Source organism: Armigeres subalbatus, chromosome 3 (assembly GCF_024139115.2).
Source record: "Armigeres subalbatus isolate Guangzhou_Male chromosome 3, GZ_Asu_2, whole genome shotgun sequence".
NCBI lineage: Eukaryota > Metazoa > Arthropoda > Insecta > Diptera > Culicidae > Armigeres > Armigeres subalbatus.
In genome coordinates, this window is record NC_085141.1 from 14133207 (window position 1) to 14154657 (window position 21451).

Here is a 21451-nt window from a genome sequence, read left to right on the forward strand (position 1 = left end):
CCTAAATTGATTGTAAGGACGTGACCGGCTCATACAATCCATGGCAGCTGTTTCTTGCACTCAATTGAAGTCGGTTGAGGATGAAAATTTGGCAACAATTTTTGCATGCCTTATATACAAAAATACATATACAAGGACAAACATACAACATCTCGGTTCGTCGAGATTACCGACCCATTACCAACTACCACATCAACATACTTCAGTGTTACAGTTGCAAAGCTTCCACACTAATTACGTATGCATTTTTTCTGGGTTTTTCAACCCCCTCCCCCCATGTAAGATTTTACCCATACAAATCATTTTTTATTTTTATGGAACGTAAGAAAATGGTAGACTCCCCCTCCCCCCATAAGTGCTTACGTAATTAGTGTACGACCCCTTAACAATTCTTTATCTGCGTACAAGCCTGGCAGATGTGAATATAGATATGAGTATCCCACTAGATAAAAATAAACTCTATTCATTCTTTTTCTGGTTTTGAGTTAGCTCAATTCCATAAAACCACGCTGATAGAACAATATGAAGTATGCTTCAGCATAATCACATAATTCTTAAGTGAAACAAGGTTTTTAACAGAATTTGAATACGAATACAAAAAAATCCCACAATTTCTATATTTTCATATACTTGCTGAACTGATATAAAATTGATCAGATTCGGGAGCACACACTCCACACAGATAGAAAAAGTTGTTGAAATTTACACGAAAGTAATGCACATAAAGGGAATGCTAAAAAGAGCGTAAATTTAAACGATTTTATCATCTGAATGTATGCAATTTGTATTGCATTATGTCACTTTTTATACGAATAAGTGTCATAATGCTATGTAAATTGCATACATTTAGGAAAAAATTGTTGGAAAAGATTCGTGAACGCCCATAATAGTGTAATTTTCCACGTCTTAATTTTTCACACGCTGATTACTTTTCATTATTTTTTTCTGTGCATGATGAATTTCTTTGAAAGTGGCACAAATGTATATAAACGGGAACGCGGCGATTTATCAAGACTGCTTCTTCTGTTATCGGAAGTGGGGCTGGGTCGGCCACACTCTACGTAGGGGCGGAAACGAAATCTGTAAGCAAGCATTAGACTGGAACCCAGCGGGACATCGCAGCAGAGGCAGACCCAGAGGCTCATGGCGGCGAAGCCTCAATAAAGAAATAAAAGAAGTCGACCGAAATCTAACCTGGCAACAGGGTAAAGCGATAGCCGGGCATCGCTCAGGATGGGGATCTTTCAAGTCGGCCCTTTGCACCACCGGAGGTGCACAGGATCCATAAGTAAAAAAAAAGCTTCTTCTGTTACTATAACACTATTGATCGCAAAGCAGTTATTTGGCTTTGAAAAAATGAAATCATAATAGCGTACAAAAAAAAACTCGTTTCGTTTCGTAAAATTTCGAATTAAATGGACCTTGAGTTCGTATCGTTTCGAAGTTTGAAATTTTGTTTCGTTTAGTTTCGTTAGGAAAAAGTATTTAATCGCATTCGCTAGTAGTATTACTTTCATAATATTTCTCAATAAAAATTGAAAAAGACAAAAGTTTGAATGATTAATTAAAATTATTTGAATATTTTTGTAGCTGCAACTCACTCGTACATTCACCACACAAAATATTGCGCCTCAAGCAGCGAACACTCGTGTTCAACATAGCATACAACGCCACCACTGCTTCATTAGGAACGTGACAGAAACTGAACTTCACGGCGCATGACATGGAGTACAAAAACGTCATTCACTCCATGTTGAATATTTGGATGCAATCATTCTGTTTTTGTCGTCCTTTGCTATAACTCTACCATTCGTAATCTCGCCGTTCCTCATATGTTTCATACAGACTAGCAGAATTTCATTGAGTACTACATTGGTACGACATACGCACTAGCAAACATTCCCTGATTTGATGTCGGCACATTTAGTTTGTATAAGTCATGTCGATGTGCAGTGCCATAGCTGAGGCGTGCAGTTTTAATTAGTATTACAGAAAACGAGCCGCGTCTGGCGATTCAATTGAGTGAGCACATTCTGGAACGCAGTCTTCTTCGCAGCGGAAGGATTCAAATTCTTTCCCGTCGCAGAGATAAAGCAGAACAGTCGCGTTGTGCGTCAGAGGAAATCTGGGAGTCGTTTAGTTGGAAAATTTGCGAATAAATGTCGTGGCATTGCTAACATACCTAGTAAGATAGAATGTGTTCCAGGATAGTTTTAGTGCAGTTGTTGGCGGTGATCGTAATCGCGTTAAGTCATCGATGCGTGGGCGAAGGTAAGTCGGAAATGATCAAATGTACAGTGATGTTTCGATTTTAGATAGACACTGCTACATACATGTTCAATTATGAGAAGAACAATTTTCAATTAGATAATTAAAGATAACAAAAAACCTTTTTTTTTAAATGAGATAATATTGAACAATGATCGACTGTAAAATAGTACACCTAGGTGTTTTTTACGCGATATTATTTTGGCCGATTATGGCCTTATGCTGCAAAATTAATTGACACCACTCCAAAAGCAAATTTGATTCAATGTGAGGAGTTGTCCAATTGGCTACTATTAAAAATTACTCGGATAAATGCCTATAGGCTAAAACTATGTGTCAGCATTGTCGCGACCATCCGTATTCTCGACAGTCCATTGTAGATTGTCCAGTGCATATCAATTATATTCAGTGCGTTTTATTATTATTTGCATTATCTTTTATTATTTCTTCTGAATAGGCAACGATTTATACAAAATAGCAACAATGTTTCTGGAACTCATAGCAAGAAAATACTAATAAATAGTCCACTGATTAGAGTGTCCCAAATATCAACTAATGGTCATTCTATGGTTAGCACAATCTAAAAACCAGATAAGCGATACTTCATTTACACGTTTGATCAAATATATGACTTTTTTTAGTTCTGAAGGCATAGAAACATTGGTGAAAAGGCGAAACGTTTCCTCTTTCCCCCTACACACGGGTGCTGAAAGCAGTAAAATAAACATCTACATTCTCTTCTACTGATGTATGAACTCACTAGCGTGAGCCATTCTAAATAAGAACACATAAAGAATGACCTATGCCAAGACGTTATTTTTTTATATATAACACTTAACCAGCTGATGGCATATTTTAATACAATTCTGCATAAGAACCTTACAGAAACTGTATAATAATTGGGCATATACAATTTCGGAAGATTTTAATACAATTGTTGTATTGAAAACTTACAAATTTGTATTATTTTAATACAATATCTGTATAAAAAGCATACAGATTTTACAGATATCTGTTTAAAAAGCCAAGATTTTATACAATAATTGTCAGAATTGTTTCTTGGGTGTATGTATTGAAAATTTTCTTATACATGACTATGAAAGAATCTTTTTTGCAATCGATCCGATTATAGGATGAGCAATGAAAAAGTAGCATATAAAAAAATCGTCACACATCATAAAAAGTAGACCAAATCTTTAATTCTGAGATTCCCTTAAATGCTAATTTGGACTACAAAAACACGCATAGGAATGAGCACAAGATGCGGAAGTTCAATAATAAAGCTCTATAATAAATCGTTGATTGGCAATTTGTTTTCAAAACTTTTGATTATCTGATTTGATTTGATAAATATAATTTTATTTTATTGGCTGAAATATATTGCAAATAAAAATGAATAGCAAGTCTGCACTGTTTTCTGGTCATATACTAAAACAAATCAAATACAGAAAAAATCCCCTAAATAGACAAAACATTTTTTATCATGTAAAATGTAAAAAGGAATATGGGATTAGAACCCATAAACATTAACGCCCATGATTTCATAATTGACATAACAACCATTCAAAACTCCCGCGCATTCAACTTACTTATCGTTCATTAGAGTAATTCAACCAATGTGTTTTCGATAAATTGCAAGATTTAAATCACATTTAAGTGTATGCGGGTTGAAATGTTTTAAATCTGCGAAGTTTGTCCTTAAATCGTTCCAAATACATACGAAAGTGCAATGGTTGTTACGTCAATTATGAAATCAAGGGCAGATTAACATCACTGGCTATCAATCGTATGTGCACAAATTTCGAGCTTAACATGTTCTAGGAATAAACCGTCATGCTGGAGGAAGTAAGCCAAATCACGAAGCACGTAGGCCACACGCTCTTTAACTACATACACACATGTTGCCGCCATATGTTACCGCTCTTGTTGCTACGGATTCTGTGATCTGGTGTAATGTAATCACAAGCTACTTTCGGGAACTATGCGTGGTATATGTGCGCATTGGGCTTGATTAAAATTTACCCTCTCTTCGTTGCAAAGCATGAAGAAAAATCATTCCTTTTCTACAGTTGGTGAAAAAGTGTATTCACTCCCAAGCAAGAATTCAGTATTTGATATTTGATGTTACAAAATACATTATTAGTTATACTTGGTAAATAATACGAGAAAAGCAAAAAGGTTCAAACTATGTAACAATAATTACGGGTTCTTATTCTCTTTTTCCCTTTATATATTACCTGACAGTTAGTTAAGATGACTTATATTCAAAAATAGCATCAATGGTCGCTCCGAAAGACCATTGAAAAAAATTAAAACGCTCTCTTTATAAATAGCTACAGCGCAGCCCAAACCCCGAACTTTTAAAGAACAAGTCAACCCGAAATGGAAGAAAGCTATTTATCGTAGTCAGGATTTGCATCGGAATTCAGAGCAATGAATCACCTGCTTTGAGCGTGCTTACAGCGGCACACGAGGAGTTAACTTTCTGAAATTAGTAAAGGCGAAAGGCATCTAAGGCTCGATTTCTCAAAATCAAGCACCTTCATCGAAAAAATATTTGGTAGGCGTAGTAGCGGACACCTTCCATCATAACCGGTACCAAATAGTTTTTCATGAAAAGTTTCTAAATTTGAGAAAACCCGCGTTAGATGTCTTTCGCCATACAAATTTCTGGCGGTTAACATTCATTGTTAACCATTGGTAATTCATTGTTATACCTACATAATATTGAGTAGGTGGCATCGTAAATCATGGTTATGGATGTTCAGAAATTTGTTTCAGCACGCTCACTCTGTTCTGGCAATAGAGGTAATAAACCATAAAGGAAGATTGTCGCTGCGGTTCCCTTTGTTATCAACCCCAAACATGCGGGGTACATAATTGTCAAAACATGTTGTTTTTTTTTGTTCACAATCAGTCCTATCAATCCTATCCTCGCCAACAAAATATGTTTCGCCAGTATCGTCGGCGCCATTCACCATGGCGCTGCCAAGTATTGAACGCAGTATTCTTCGCTCAACCGCTCCAAGAATTCGATAGTCTGCATCTTCAATCGTCCCTGCCCCAAGGACGAATCTATGATGTGTCCGAGCAGGTTATGTCCGTGGCCCTAAGCTGCGAGACTTCAGCTGGCAACGCAAACCTTAGAAAGTCCATCTTTCAGCAACGGCACGTTTTTTCACCTCGCGGCTAACGTCATTATCACATGTAATGAGTGTTCCAAGCTATATGAATTCGTCGACAACTTCAAATCACATCCCACTCACTTGCACCTTGGAATCAACAAGGTTTGGACTGTCCGCTTCTCTGTCACTCGTCAGGTTTTGTCATAGTTTTGACAGAGTGTATGATCAGCCCTATTCTTTCAGTCTTCCGTTTGAAGGCACGAAAGCTTCTTCCAATGCTCCGCTATCTACACCAATGATGTCGATGTCATCCGCAAAACCAAGGAGCATGTAAGACTTTCTAATGTTGCTTCCGTTCCCTTGCACTTCAAATTTTCGAGTTGCACCTTGAATAACAGATTAGAGCACGCTAAAAATGAACTACTCAAAATTGAGTCGAATCCGACTCATTTTCATTAAAAACGGGACAACTCAAAATTTGAGTAAAAGATACTACTTCAATAAAATGATGATTGCACTTAAACTAGGAGTCTGTTTGTCGTAAAATGCACTTAGATAGATAGATAAACTTGATTCGCATCTGTCGTATTAAAAATTGATGGAAGGCCAAGCTTAACTTTCGCGAAATCATCATTTTATTGAAGTAGTATCTTTTACTCAAATTTTGAGTTGTCCCGTTTTTAATGAAAATGAGTCGGATTCGACTCAATTTTGAGTAGTTCATTTTTAGCGTGAGAGCGCATCGCTTGACATCAATTCATCCAACTACACGAACGAATCGGATGTCTCACAAGATATTCTGACGCTCGATTCGGATCCATCTAGCATCACACGAATCAGCAAAACAGTTTTGCCGGAAAGCCATGTACTAACATGATATGCCACAGTTCGTTCCGTTTCACTAAGTCGTACGCTGCCCTAAAATCCACCATTAGAAGATGAGTCCGCACGTTGTATTCCTGTTGTATGTATCAAAGATTTGTCACAGAGCAAACATCTGATCCGCTGTTGATCGTCCTTCTCGAAAACCGCTTTGATATTCGCCGGTAAAAGTCTCCGAAAACGGGGGCAGGCTGTTAATATAATTCGGTATTAAGGAGGGGTTAGTGATAAAAGGTCGAAAGACAAAAGGTCGAAAGGACAAAAAGTTGAAAGACAAAAGGTCGAAGGGACAAATGGTCGAAAAGGACAAAAGGTCGAAAGGGACAAAAGGACAAAACGTCGAACGTGACAAAAGGTCGAAAGAGACAAAAGGTCGAAAAAAACAAAAGGTCGAAAGAAACAAAAGGTCGAAATAAACAAGAAACTGAAACAGAGAGAATCAATCTCGCACAATACAAGTTTAATTTATTTCTTAAATTAATAATCTTTTCATCTCTAACAGTACTATCTAGATATTCAAAAAAATTGTTTCATAGTAATTACTTTTTCTTTGAAAAATGCTCATTCTACAATTTCGATTGATGAAATAAGTGTATTAACTCCGCTTGAAGTTAAATGCATTTCACAAATTCCCTTGAAATACACTTTACTTGTTATCAACTTGTTCTTGATCGATCTTTTGTCCCTTTCGACCTTTTGTACTTTTCGACCTTTAATCCTTTTCGACCTTTGGCCCCATTCGACCTTTCGTCTCTTTCAACCTTTTGTCCCTTTCTACCTTTTGTGCTTTCGACCTTCTGTCCATTTCGACCCTTTCGACCTTTTGTAATTTCGACCTTTTGTCCCTTCGACCTTTTGTCATACATTCATTGAGAAGTGTTATATGTACCTCGATAGTTAGCACAATCGAGTGTATGCCGTTATATGAAGCCATCAAGCCAGCTCGAAAGCATTTCTTCTCTCTCCCAAATCATTTCAAACACTTGAGGATTTTTTGGTTCCGCCGATCACTCCCACATTTTACAAGCTCGGCCGGACTTCCGTCCTTTCCAGCGGCCTAATCGTTCATTAGCTCTATCCACAATCTTAATTTCGGTCCGATTGACAATTTAAAAATAATTCAAAGTGCTCCTTCCACCTAGCAGCTATCCCTGCTCGGTCGGTAGATTTCCGGATCTGTCATTGATCATGAGTGGCGCCGGAGCGCTTTTCTTGCGCATGTTGTTTATCGTTTTATAGAACTTCCGCGCGTCGCTTCTGATCTTTGTACGTGTTTGTGGCCGCCACGAGCATGCAGGTCTTGCCCTGGTTTTCTCACCTGTCACTCGCACTCCACATCAAACCACCCTTGTGTAGTTCCAAGTACCTCTGTGGCTGTTGTATTTACCGTCTCGGGGACTTGCTACCACAATACGTTTCTTCCTCTTGTCCTTCGATTCTTTGGTCGGGCTTATGAGCGATTTGCAACGGAACGCCCCCGCCCGACAGTCACATGGTACTCTCACGTCAAGAACCGGTGACGCTGGACAGCCTTGCGCGAATCTTACATACCACCAGATAGTTGCCATAGTCAATATTGGAAGTTTCTCACATCTATGACATCTGAGAAATGCCGACCGTCCACCAAAACATGATTGATTTGAGAACACATATCGCCATTTGGATGTCTACAATATACAATATATTCTTGGGTACAAAATAAGTGCTACAAATAGCCATTTCTCTGCCTGTGGCAAATTGACAAGTTTCAGGCCGTTGTCATTGGTAATAATGCGTGAAGGCTCTCCTTTCCAGTGACTGAGCGAAAGAACACTTCCCTTCTGACCTGTGCATTTGCATCACCAATTATGAACTTCAAGTCGTGTGTTGGTTATTCTCCGTAGGTCTTGTCTAGATGCACTAGATGCGTCACATCATCGGTTTGGCGTTGGTGACTGCATGCATATGCATAGATCAAGTTGTAGTTGAAGAACTTGCCCTTAACTCTCAACACGATCACATTCCGGCCTCCGGCCTCTAAAGATTCGACGCGACTGCTTACCAAGCACTATGAAAGCAACTCGCCGCCACAGTAGTGATACATGAATGAGGTACCTTCAATTGGGTCAACTGTGCGGAATTCCCGTACTCCTGTTCCTCACCATCCTGAAGTGCTTCAAGTGCTTCCCCCACCTCCAGGACTATGCGTCTGGTTCTTACGGAATAGTGTATCAATTGTTGTAAAACCATCCCCCTGGACCAGTCTAGCTTATCCCGACGAGTGGTGGCGATCTCTAAAAACAGTATCTCCTCCGGCGACACTGCTGCCTACCGGCCTATGTCGCTGACCCTCTGTGTATCAAAGGTCATCGAGAAGTTGGTGAACCGTAGGCAGCGTGAAAAGCTTAGGGCTGACGGATGATTTGGTTTCCGTCTACACGCCATTCCCCCGGGGTATGGGGCAAGTTCGTACTTCCCCGGATCAGGGGACGTACACTAGAGCGCTTTTGACCAAGAGAAAAACGTAGATCTAATTTCTCCAAAGATTACGAAGGCGTTTCACCGCAATTCGACCCCACTAGGGCTGAAGCAGCTGTTGGACTGTGGTTGCATCGGTGGATCTTGTTGGTTGACTGCACCATGTAGGTCGGGAAATTGCGTCACCGTTCCCTCGGGTCTAGTCTGATGGGCAGCCGATCCCAAACCGGAAACTTGTCATGGTCCTCGGAGTTTCCATCGGCCGAGGACTGACCATCGTCTCTTATTTCCAAGCGGTTAAAGTCGGCTGCAGATCGAGGATTAACCTTGCTGAAACCTCATCAAGACCGCATAGGACAAATAACAGGACCACTCGGTATCGTATCGTTTAGGTGTTGACCGTTCGGAGAATGACAAATTTTAAAAATCCTATGAAATTTTCTCGCAAGATTCTGAATTTGGTTTTGAGTTTTTGGTTATCTAAGATGCCTATTGTTGCGAAGAATAACAAAAGAAATTTGAGTCAAGACGAAGTTTCTTCATATTACAAAACATTATCTCTTGGTATCTGTATATCCGAGCGACGTTCGCCGATGGGTGGTAGCTGTAGATAGTTTCCACTGAGGTAGCGTCCTCATCGATTTTATACAGCAATCATTTTATACAAAAGAAGGTTGATCCGACTATGTATTCGAAATGAACTTTCTTCAAAGTGCAAAACTCAATCGTAACTAGCGAATTTGATGGCGCGTTGGAGGGAGATGATGCAATCAATTTCAATGGGTGGAATCACTAACAGCAACTAAGCTACCACGCCAAACCCGATGCCACCAGAACAGTATATTTTCGCAATTAACTCTTTCTTTCTTTCTTTCTGGTCCTGAGAAGAACCAATTTTCTTTTCCCAATGCACCTTTTTAATAACTAACTGCATTCAAACGCTTGCCGCCAACTTGTGTTGAAATTGTCCGACCGGCACTCGAAGATTTTTTGCTAAGCCTCCACCGTTTGATTTTCAGCATTGCCACTGCTACCCACGCCTTCGTGCTGCTGTGTCCACTCCGCTGCATCAAATTTTGTCGAACCACTCTTTGCAAAATGGATCACGCGCCACGGAAAGCAGCTTTCTTATATTCAATAAATTAAGCTCGTTAGCCCCGCCCGTTTGTGATTTGATATGGGTGCAAATATAATGTGCATTCATAACGATTAATAAAGGGTCGGGACTAATGGAATTACTTCATTAGATATACGAAAGCCGCTTTCCGGCGCGCGCGAGTAATTTTGATCGGGTTTCCACAGACAACGGGCCGTTCGGAGAATTTTATGAATGCAAGGCAACGGGAGCGGGAGAAAAGGCAACAACAAAAATAAATAAAAGACTTTAAAAAATTAGATTTTACGTAAAACAAATCAAAACAAGGCACGTTGCATTTTTTAGCGAAGAGTCCTAGTTGGATACGCATTATAAGTAAATTTTTTTTCGCACTTTTTTCCAAAGCAATTTCTTCAAAAATCTAAAACACAAATATACAAGAAAGGCTAAGCATGTTTCACGTCAATCACGCCATAATCTAACACATGAGATTCAAAATAATTATTACCAATGGTATAAATGGTATAAAAAAGTATATCTTTGACGTTTTTTTTTCAACGATTTATAACTGAAAATCCTTCTTCCACTCGAAACTTACGATCTGTAAATTTGAATGGATGATATCACTAACAGAAACCAAGCTTCCACGCCAAACGCCGATGTCACCGAAACAGTTCACTTTCGCAATTAAACTTTACTTTTCAGAAAATGTTGGTCCTGAGAAGAACCAATTTTTTCCCCCAACGCTCCTTTCCAATTACTAACTGACACCATTATTTGTAATAAATTTTCAGCCATTGGCGGCACAGGATTACAACAGTGCTATTTTTGTAGTCAACCCTTCCATTATATAAAATGCTGATTCGTTGAGGTTGATTTGGATTCCCGTTGAAAATGTTAGCAGCGCCTCCGTGATGCAGTGCCCACTTCGCTGCGATCGCTTTGAAGCGGCCGCTCTGCGTGAAATCTTGTTTAAACTGAGGATTAGATCCAAACCCGCATGTTGCTTGATTTTGATGTCTGTGCTAGTGATGCATGTACGTGATTGGTTGGTTTATCTATTTCTAAACTTTTTATCAATTATCGATAATAAATAGTTAAAAATCAATATTTTCATATAAATTCAAAGACTCGTTGACCCATCCTTGATCGAATGGTCCAAAAAAAAATGGAAATCCATCGAGAAACGGCTGAGATATTAAAGTTTAAAGTCTATCATATTTTCGTGACGGTCCCCGATTTTTTTGTAGACATCGTAAAGTGTACCCCAATATAGATAAGATAGACGTAGTCCTAGGTCAAAAGATCATCAGCATGGATTGGTAGAACCAATGAGCAACTTTTAGGACCAGGCAGCTACAGAAGATCGAAGAATCCACAGCTAGAAGGACATGCCCAGTCTCAAGGACTCAACTCCCGTGCAGCGGGAATACGAAAACGGTCGCCTTCACGTTCTGCGATATTGTTTTTCTTTTGTTTAACTGCGATCTGAATATTGTCGTCGCTTAACTGACGAACGTTCCCTATCAATTATTTGCAGTGTGGTAAATAAAAGTCTTCTCCATTCAAATCAATCTATAGCTGCACATTGCAAATCGTCTTCCACCTTGCTCGCTGGGCACCTCGCCTTCTTGTGCCCGTAGGATCACTTTCGAGAACCATTTTCATCGGGATATTGTCCGCGATTCTGGCTACGTGCTCCGCTCACTACAGTCTTCCGATTTTTGCGGTGTGTACAATGGATGGTTCTCCTAATAGATGTTGCAACTCGTGGTTCATTCGGAAGAAGCGGAGAACCAATGAAAATATTACTCAATGTGTTTTACTTTTGTGAGTCCCGGACGGTTATGAAGAATATTGTGAAGATTTCATAACAGAAAGAATTTCAAATAGAAAGAATGTTGAAAATTTGTTTGTATATTAGTATTTCAAATGCATATTCTGCATATCGCGTATAAAAACATATAAAATATGTAAGTCACAGTAATGTAAAAATATGTAAATATACAGTCCGAAATGCCCTCGATGCTGTCAGAACAGAAACACTAGAAAAGATCCATCGATATATAAAACAGCATTGATTAAACGTCACTCGTTTGTTTCTTTTTCCAGATAAATCTCCCCTCGTTTTTACAGTAGCGAGTAATGAAACTGAAGGATATGTACGATATATCCGTTCCGCCAAGCATTATGGAATTGAGGTAAGGTGTTGTAATGTCGTATAATGTTCATTATAGCACTTCGTCAACCACGTAACTCATTGTAGAATTCGATTTTTATGACACTTAATACCATCCAAAAATTCGTCTTCTTTTCTTGCAACTCGTTGCACAAATAACTTTATTCTCTCTTTCTATTAATCATTCCTTCCAGGTAACGACGCTTGGTCTGGGAAAGCCATGGCTCGGAGGTGATATGACTCGACTAGGTGGTGGCTACAAAATAAACCTTTTACGAGATGCTCTAAAACCCTACAAAGCGGATGACGGTCGGATCGTATTATTTACCGACAGCTACGATGTTCTGTTCCTGGCATCCATGGACAAAATCATCGAAAAATTTAGAACGTTTGACGCATCTGTTTTATTCGGATCCGAAAGCTACTGCTGGCCAGATGAAGAACTGAAGTCTAAGTATCCAGTGCTGGAGGGCCGAGGCAATCGGTTTTTAAATTCGGGATTGTTCATGGGTTACGCATCGAAGTTGTACCGATTGCTGAAGACTCCGTTGAAAGATACGGATGACGATCAGTTATACTATACTAAAGCATATTTGGACGAAAAACTGCGTAACGAACTCAACATTAAACTTGATCACACGGCTTCATTGTTCCAAAATTTGAACGGTGTTGAAGAACAAGTTGTGCTAGCTCTGGATGAGACTAGTAAGGAGGCATATCTGAAGAATACGGAATACTCGACTACACCTTACGTAGTACATGGCAACGGCCCGAGTAAGCTTGTGCTAAACGGTTACGGAAATTATCTGGCGGGAGCTTTCGTTGATGGCGAGTGTAAATCAATCAACGAAAACCTCATTGAGTTAGAGGAAGGAAATTTACCAACAGTGATGATGGCATTATTCATTGAAAGAGCAACTCCTTTCATCGAGGAATGGTTCGAAGCAATCGCAAATATAAATTATCCACTCAAGAATATAGATCTTTTCATCCATAACAATGTCGATTATCATAAGCCAACGATCGACGATTTTTTGGAGAAGTACGGGAAAATGTATCGATCATTCCGTAAGGCAGACTACACTGACGATTATGAAGAGCTTGCAGGTCGATCGCTAGCTGTCCAGCAGTGCCTCACAAAGAAATGCGATTATTTGTTTGTTGTCGATTCGGATGGTCATATTGACAATCCGGATATTCTTCGTAAATTAGTTAGGCAGAATAAGAACATAATTGGTCCTATGCTAAACCGCCCGGAAAAAGTTTGGAGCAATTTCTGGGGGGCGTTGAGCAGTCAGGGCTTCTATGCTCGATCCAATGACTACATGGATATTGTGTGGAGAAAAATTGTAGGTCAGTGGAACGTGCCTTTCATTTCTACCATCTATTTGGTGAAAGCATCGATATTGCCCCTCGTGGATTACAAACTACAAGGCACGGATCCTGATATGGCATTCTGTTGGCATATGCGATCGAAGGGAATATTTATGTACGTAATCAACGTGGAACAGTACGGTCATTTGATTGATACAGACTATTATGATACGACAAAAACACATCCTGATTTCTACCAGCTTTTTAATAACAAGTACGATTGGGAAAAGAAGTATATTTCGCCAGAATATTACAAACAGCTGGAAAAAGACTACGTTCAGACGCAGCCCTGCCCCGATGTGTATTGGCTTGCTATTGCAACTGAAAAGTTTTGCGATCACCTAAGAGAAATTGTTGAAGCTTTTGGAAAATGGTCAGATGGAACGCACTCTGATAAACGCTTACAAGGAGGTTATGAAGCGGTCCCAACCAGAGATATTCACATGAATCAGGTTGGCTTGGAGCAGGTGTGGTTGAAGTTTTTACAACTCTTCGTCAAACCACTACAAGAGAAAATCTTCATCGGATATTTCCATGATGTAAGTATTATGTGTGCCCATGTCAATTCGCTCACCCTGTCATAAAAAATGGCCCTTTTGATACCATTGCTTATAGTTTGAAAAGTCACATTAACAAATAACTGCAATCCTATTTCGCAGCCTCCACGATCGCTGATGAATTTCGTCGTGCGATATCGGCCTGATGAACAGCCTTCCTTGAGACCACATCATGATTCCTCTACCTACACAATCAATATTGCCTTGAACAGAGCAGGAACCGATTACGAGGGAGGTGGCTGCCATTTCTTAAGGTAAAATTCTACAAAGATCTGTTTTCTCGCAATAGGTGGAAAAACTAAATAATCTCTAACGCAGGTACAACTGTTCGGTAACCGATACTCGCAAAGGATGGATGTTGATGCATCCGGGTCGCCTGACTCATTTCCACGAAGGACTGAAGACGATCAGCGGAACACGCTATATTATGGTTTCGTTCATTGATCCGTGAATTTCAGTGGGTTATCTGATAACGATAACGTTTTATGAGCGCACAATTTAGATGAAATCATGATTTTTTTCCATTTCATCAATGACATCCTGCTATAGAAGACTTAAAGGAATGCTCCATGTGAATGAGATCTGCGTTTTAGTTTGAATATATTAAATGTGCCATTATGTTTTATAAGTATTTTCCAGTGAATGAAATTTAAATGTAAAGGTTGTCTTTATTTATAAAAGAAAGACGATATTTGTCTTGACCATGCAATACATCCTAAAAATTATTATTATTTCAGTGATGAAAAAGAAATCCCCTGTCTTCAATAGAAATAGATTGTGAAATAAGATATATTCAGAATTAAATTAGAAATACGATGTCATATTTAAATTGTTTGAACACAACAAATTGAAATTGTTGCTTTGAAGAGAACCGATTAATTTTCAATAATGTAACTAACAGCAACAAAACCAAAATTTCAATCTCGAGCAAAAATTCTCTTGACTGTTACTTACGCTAACGTCAGCCAATCGATGATTTGCCACTGAGACGCAAGGCTCAGTAAAATATCGTCAAGGGCGACAAGCAACCGAAGCAGAGACCACGGAGGAAGGAAAGCTATGCCATCTACATTTATAAGGTGTTGAAGCATGTGCAGCATCATGAACAGCTTCGTAAATGGCTTCTTCGAGTGTATCGCGGCTAAGGCCTCTCGTCTGGCGCTCAACAATGAACGATTCAGACCACCATCCGCCTCCTGCTGCCAAGCACGCCGTCTCGGATGGAACCAAAGCCGTCACCAAGTTATAAAAATCGGCGGAAAATAGTTTTATTTTCTGAAGACATTTTTAGCGTATATAATTAAATTTCGGTGAAATATTCGATTTGCTGGGTCACTTGCCCAGCTTAACTCCGCCAGTAACCAAGTACACCAGCTCCAAGTAAACGAGGACGTAGCTCCACCCAGCTCCAGCCGCGCTTACAGAATAAAAGAGTTTTCGTATCGCGCACACAGAAAATCAGAATTTTGAAAGAAAATTCCACTTCACTGCTACTGACGACAACGTCAATCATTCGATAATTTACCGCTGAAACACGATAGAAGCCATTCATGCGAATACATTTTTTGCAGCGTCTCTCTCCGACGAGTTCTTGCTCTGCTAACGATGGAGAATTTCTGCCATCGTCAAGCGATCATGATTTGCACTTCGTAGAAAATTTGTCTCGGCCAACACTCAATCCACATTGCATTCTAATCAATCAATCAATTTCACTTGACTGCTGCTGTCCGACTGCACTCGAGAAATTTTCCGCTAAGACGCCACCATTTAGAATATACCCATTTTCAGTACCGCAACAGATACCCCGAGACCGCAACCGACGCCATTTTTGTAACCCTTTTCCTCTCATAAATTGTTGCTCCTGAAAAGTACCGATTTTATTTTCATAATCGCTAGCAGCAACCAAACAATGGCCCGTACATTGCGTGGAAATTTTACTTGTACTGATGCTGTCGGCGATAGCCACTCGATGATTTACTTTCTGCTGAGTGCTGTCAATCGATGAATCTTGTCACAGCTGCTGTGCGGCCAATGTGTCCAATCTTCTTGAAGCCTTGATTGAGTTGAGGGTTAGATTAGAGCCCAGCACGTAAGTTGCACGATTTTGATGTCTGCGCTTGCGATGCACGTACGGGATTGATTGGTTTATCGATTTTTAGCAGTGCTTGACGAAATTCAATTTTTCAATAGTTTAGCACCTCTAATTTATTGTTGTTAATAGTTGGGTAAATTCTCTGATATCAAAATCTCCAAAAACGGTTGGACGGTCCATACTTCCTGACCACTTTCCGTGACGGTCTTAAGTTTGAATCTGCAGAAGGGTATTGTTATAATATGTGTTACCTTGAATGTAATATTCTTGATTTACCTTGGTCGGTCCACCGCGCTCTCATGTCATTGACTGTGTATTTTAAGTGCTAAGCAATAAACTGTCATTCCAATGTAATTGATTCAAGTAACCACACGTGTACTCTGTTACTGGCCATCCGAAAATACAACAGTTGGCGACGATTATAGAACCAGTGAAGAAAAAAACATCGGCTGATGCCAACCGGAACAATTAGCGTTACGTCTTGGGGCCGACTCATCAGATTTTGCGATGAAAGTGACTTTACCTTCCGACGTGCTCTGTTGTTGTAAAGTGAGGTTATGACTACTACTGTGTAGACAACGCGTGTGCTCTGGCTTTGTTTACGACGTACCTGCTGCTGTTGACGTTCATTCGGGAATTCTGTGTTATCTTGCTGTTGCTGGTTTGGAGTTTTTGGTGCGTTGCTGCTGCTGCTCTTGGATGTGGTGTGAGAAATGGTGGATGTTGATGATCTTGCTGCTGCTGTTGCAGCTATTGCAGCCGGCAACGTCGGTGCGGGAGTACCACCAACATTCACGTTCGAGCCGTTCGATAAAACAAAAACCAAATGGTGCCGTTGGGTAAAACGACTAGAAGGTGCAATGCGGCTGTTCGGCGTGAAAGAAGATGATAAGCAAAGTGTACTACTGCATTATATGGGATCCGAAACGTACAACATCCTTGCTGATAATTTGTCCCCCGTTGAACCTGAAGACCAAACCTATCAGCAAATCGTTACCGTCCTGGGAAGCTATTATGACCCGGAACCCTTAGAAATGGTAGAGCTGTGGAAGTTTAGATCTCGTACGCAGATCGAAGGAGAATCGATTGCTGAATTCGTCACGGCGTTACAACGCGAAGCAAAGTACTGTAAGTTCGGAGACTACCTACAAAAGGCACTGCGGAATCAGCTGGTGTTCGGCCTTCGCAACCAGCGTATTCGATCGCGTCTCATCGAAGAGAGAGCCCTGACGTTCGAGAAGGCGAAAGAAATTTCACTCGCGATGGAGGCTTCTGGAGAGGGTGCAGAGGTACTCAACAGGAAGCTACACGAACTGAACATGGTGGACAGTCCTACTCAACATAATGAATCGTCGGTGAATAAGGTAACTAACATTACTAACAAAGCCTGCTACCGGTGTGGAAGTGAGTCGCATCTCGCAAATGTATGTCGGCACCGTGATACTGTGTGTGGATATTGTAAAAAGAAAGGACATTTACAACGTGTTTGCCTCAGTTTGCCACAACTGAATAAATCAAGGAAAGGTGATACTCAGAAGAAGTTCAAAACACATTTGGTAGAAGAAGAAGGGGGTTCAGATGTTGATTCTGGGGATGAGGTTGACGAAATTTGCGTCATTGATGTATGTAACTGTAATGTTAGTCACGAGAATAAAGCTTTGTCTAAAATTTACATACGGCTTAAAGTTAATGAATCGCTAATTAAATTTGAGGTGGACAGCGGTTCACCCGTGTCGTTGGTAAGTGCTACTGACAGAGAGACATATTTGAAAAATCTACCTCTTCATAAGACCGATGTAAAGCTGCGTAGTTACTGTGGCGGTCATATAACAGTGTTTGGTACAGTTGACGTGCAAGTGTACTACAAGGATAAGGTACATGTTTTGCGATTATTCGTTGTTGATTCCAAGCGTCATCCTTTATTAGGGAGAGAGTGGATGCGTGCATTACAGCTTAATTGGAATCAAGCTATGGAGAGTTCTACATCTACCGTCGATAAAATTTCATTACGAACACCTTTGTCTGAATCTGTGAAATCTCTTATCGAACAATTCCCTTCCCTTTTTGATGATTCCGTTGGAGAAATGACTAAGATACAAGCTGCTTTAACCCTCAAATCTGATTTCAGGCCAGTTTTTCTTAAATCTTGTACGTTACCTTTCGCTATTCGTGAGATTGTTGAAAAAGAGATCAATGAAATGGTTAAAAATGGGATTTTGATCAAAGTTAACAACAGTGAGTGGGGTACCCCAGTTGTACCCGTGATGAAATCTGACAATAAAGTCCGCCTTTGTGGTGATTATAAGTTGACTGTAAATAAGCATTTATTAATCGATGAGTATCCGTTGCCTACAGTGGATGAGCTTTTTGCTAACATGGCTGGTGGAAAGAAGTTTTCCAAACTGGATTTAGCGCAAGCATACTTGCAGATGGGTGTACGACCTGATCATCAGAGTATACTAACACTGAATACCCATCTTGGTTTGTTCCAACCTACTAGATTGATGTACGGTGTCGCTTCAGCTCCCGCCATATTTCAGAGGGAGATTTCCCAAATTTTACATGGCATACCTGGGGTCTCTGTGTTCTTGGACGACGTTGAAGTTACGGGACCAGACGACGAAACTCACTTGGCTCGATTGAAAGAAGTTCTGAAAAGATTCGCTGAGAACGGACTAAGGGTTAATGTTTCAAAATGCGATTTTTTTGCGGATAGTATCGAATATTGTGGGTACGGTATTGATTCCGATGGCATACACAAGACTAAAGAAAAAATCTCCGCCATACAACAAATGCCCAGACCACAAAATCGTGAACAGGTCAGAGCATTCTTAGGTCTTGTCAATTACTATGGGCGGTTTCTTTGTGACCTTAGCAGCAAAATTTATCCTATTAATAACCTATTGAAGGAAAAGGTTCCATTTATTTGGGATCGTGCTTGTGATAGAGCTTTCGAATGGATCAAGTCTGAAATACAATCTGATCGCGTACTAGTTCACTACGACACGAACTTGCCTCTGGTGCTTGCTGTAGACGCCTCACCCTACGGAGTGGGAGCGGTTCTTAGTCATTTGTATCCCGACGGAACCGAACGCCCAATACAATATGCATCGCAAACATTAAATTTGACCCAACAGAACTATACACAGGTAGATAAGGAAGCATACGCAATCGTGTACGGAGTCAAAAGGTTTCATCAATATCTTTTTGGACGGAAATTCGTACTTGTGACTGATAACAAGCCTGTTGCACAGATATTTTCGCCAGTGAAAGGACTGCCCACGCTTTCCGCCTTGCGTATGCAGCATTATGCAGTATTTTTGCAGTCTTTCCAGTTCGATATCCGTTATCGACCCTCAAAGGATCACGCTAACGCTGATGGAATGTCTAGATTGCCAGTCCCAGATATTGTCAACAAGAAGCGCATCGAAGAAGTGGATGTTATTGAGTTGGACCAGATCCGCACACTGCCTGTTTCGGTGGAAGAACTTGAAGAGAGTACCAGTAAAGATACATCCGTAAGAAATCTGATCCAAGGATTGAAGACCGGTCGTCGTGTAGAGGGGCGTGATCGATTTGGAGTTGATCAAAGCGAGTTTAGTTTGCAAAGCGGTTGCTTGATGAAAGGTATTCGTGTTTATATTCCTGTACCATTACGTCGAAGAGTTTTGGACGAGTTGCATTCAGGGCATTTTGGAATTTCTCGAATGAAATCTCTTGCAAGATCGTATTGCTGGTGGGAATCGATAGACCGGGACATCACCGAAATGACACGTGATTGTATAAGCTGCGCGAGAACTAGAAGTGATCCTCCGACGGTACAAATACATTGTTGGGAAAGACCGGCTGAGCCTTTCCAGCGCATTCACGCTGATTTCGCGGGTCCTTTCATGGGATTGTATTTCCTAATAATAGTAGATGCGTACAGTAAGTGGCCCGAGGTTAAAGTAATTTCCGATATGACAACCGAAACAACTATTGACAAATTGCGTGACTTTTTCGCCACATTTGGTCTTCCAGCGGTGCTGGTCACAGATCGGGGAAGCCAATTCACTTCTGTACAATTCCAAGAGTTCATGAAAAAGAATGGTATCGTTCACAAAATGGGGGCTCCTTATCATCCGGCTACAAACGGCCAAGCCGAACGATATGTGCAAACATTCAAGGAAAAAATAAAGTCCCTACAATGCTCACGGTCTGAAATTCCAAAAGAACTGCACAACATTCTCATGGCATACAGAAGAACAATTCATCCAGTGACGGGAAAGAGTCCTTCAATGATGGTTTTCGGTAGGCAGATGAGGTCTCGCATTGATTTAATGGTACCCAAGAGAGAACAAGATCGTTCTGGTAGAGGCGAGGATAAAAAGGTCCGTTCGTTTGAGGAAAATGATAGGGTTGCAGCAAGGGACTACTTATCGCATACGGAGAAATGGAGGTTCGGGGTTATCACTGAAAAGATGGGGAAGTTGCACTATATGGTAGAACTCGACGATGGTAGGGTGTGGAAACGTCACATTGACCAGCTAAGACCGGGTCCATTGAATTACGAATCTCTTCCTCAGTTGCCTCACATTCAGAGGGTGCGTTCGTTCGCAGCACCGTTGCCGCCACCAGAAGAGTGCGTACCTAATGTACCAAATACTACATCTGAATCTAATCGATCAATTGAGTCATGTGTCTCCTATCCTGTCAGTAGCGCTCATCAAGACTCTGCGATGCGTCAAGAATTGGCCCAATCGGGGACGGTACATCCTACGGACCCTAGTACAGTTAGCGATGGTAACTTAAGAAGATCTAATAGAATCAGGAAGCCACCAAATAGACTTGACCTTTGAGAATATGTGTTAACTAACCAATTAACATTTCGTGTAGTACTCAGTACATTGTTAAGGGAGGAGAAATGTTATAATATGTGTTACCTTGAATGTAATATTCTTGATTTACCTTGGTCGGTCCACCGCGCTCTCATGTCATTGACTGTGTATTTTAAGTGCTAAGCAATAAACTGTCATTCCAATGTAATTGATTCAAGTAACCACACGTGTACTCTGTTACTGGCCATCCGAAAATACAACAGGTATACCCCCTAAGACATAATTGACGTTAGGTATAACCGACGATAGGCATAATGTACGTTAGACATAATGGGCTATAGGCATAAAATGACCCAAACAACAGCCTATGTCATAAAGAAGGCAGAATCATGCCAAACGTCCATTATGCCTAGAGTACGTTATGTCTAACATCCATTATGCCTAACGTACTTATGCCTAACGTCGGTTATGCCTAAGTACGCTAGGACGAAATCCTACGTCAAAAAGTTCCATATTCCTAAACAGAAAGTGGCGTTCTTATACAGTCCACTGAAAAAATAACAAAACCCAAGTGAGAATGCGGCATATTTCATAAAACATTCGC

The 21451-nt window shown here is 40.5% G+C and overlaps 1 protein-coding gene across 1 annotated transcript; it reads left to right on the forward strand.

Annotated features, from left to right (window-relative positions):
- The first annotated feature begins 1791 nt into the window (after positions 1-1791).
- LOC134219411 (procollagen-lysine,2-oxoglutarate 5-dioxygenase) lies at positions 1792-14663 on the forward strand. Its single transcript, XM_062698135.1, has 5 exons — positions 1792-2271; positions 11941-12029; positions 12202-13920; positions 14041-14192; positions 14257-14663. The coding sequence occupies exons 1-5, from the start codon at positions 2196-2198 to the stop codon at positions 14387-14389; spliced, it is 2169 nt and encodes a 722-aa protein (XP_062554119.1). The 5' UTR covers positions 1792-2195; the 3' UTR covers positions 14390-14663.
- The last annotated feature ends 6788 nt before the right edge of the window (positions 14664-21451 follow it).

Excerpts from the sequence above, each read along its gene's own strand:
- LOC134219411 (XM_062698135.1), top strand. The coding sequence starts at position 2,196 with ATGTGTTCCAGGATAGTTTTAGTGCAGTTGTTGGCGGTGATCGTAATC. Across the intron at positions 12,030-12,201 it reads CCAAGCATTATGGAATTGAG|GTAACGACGCTTGGTCTGGG; the intron begins GTAAGGTGTTGT and ends CATTCCTTCCAG. Across the intron at positions 13,921-14,040 it reads TCATCGGATATTTCCATGAT|CCTCCACGATCGCTGATGAA; the intron begins GTAAGTATTATG and ends CCTATTTCGCAG.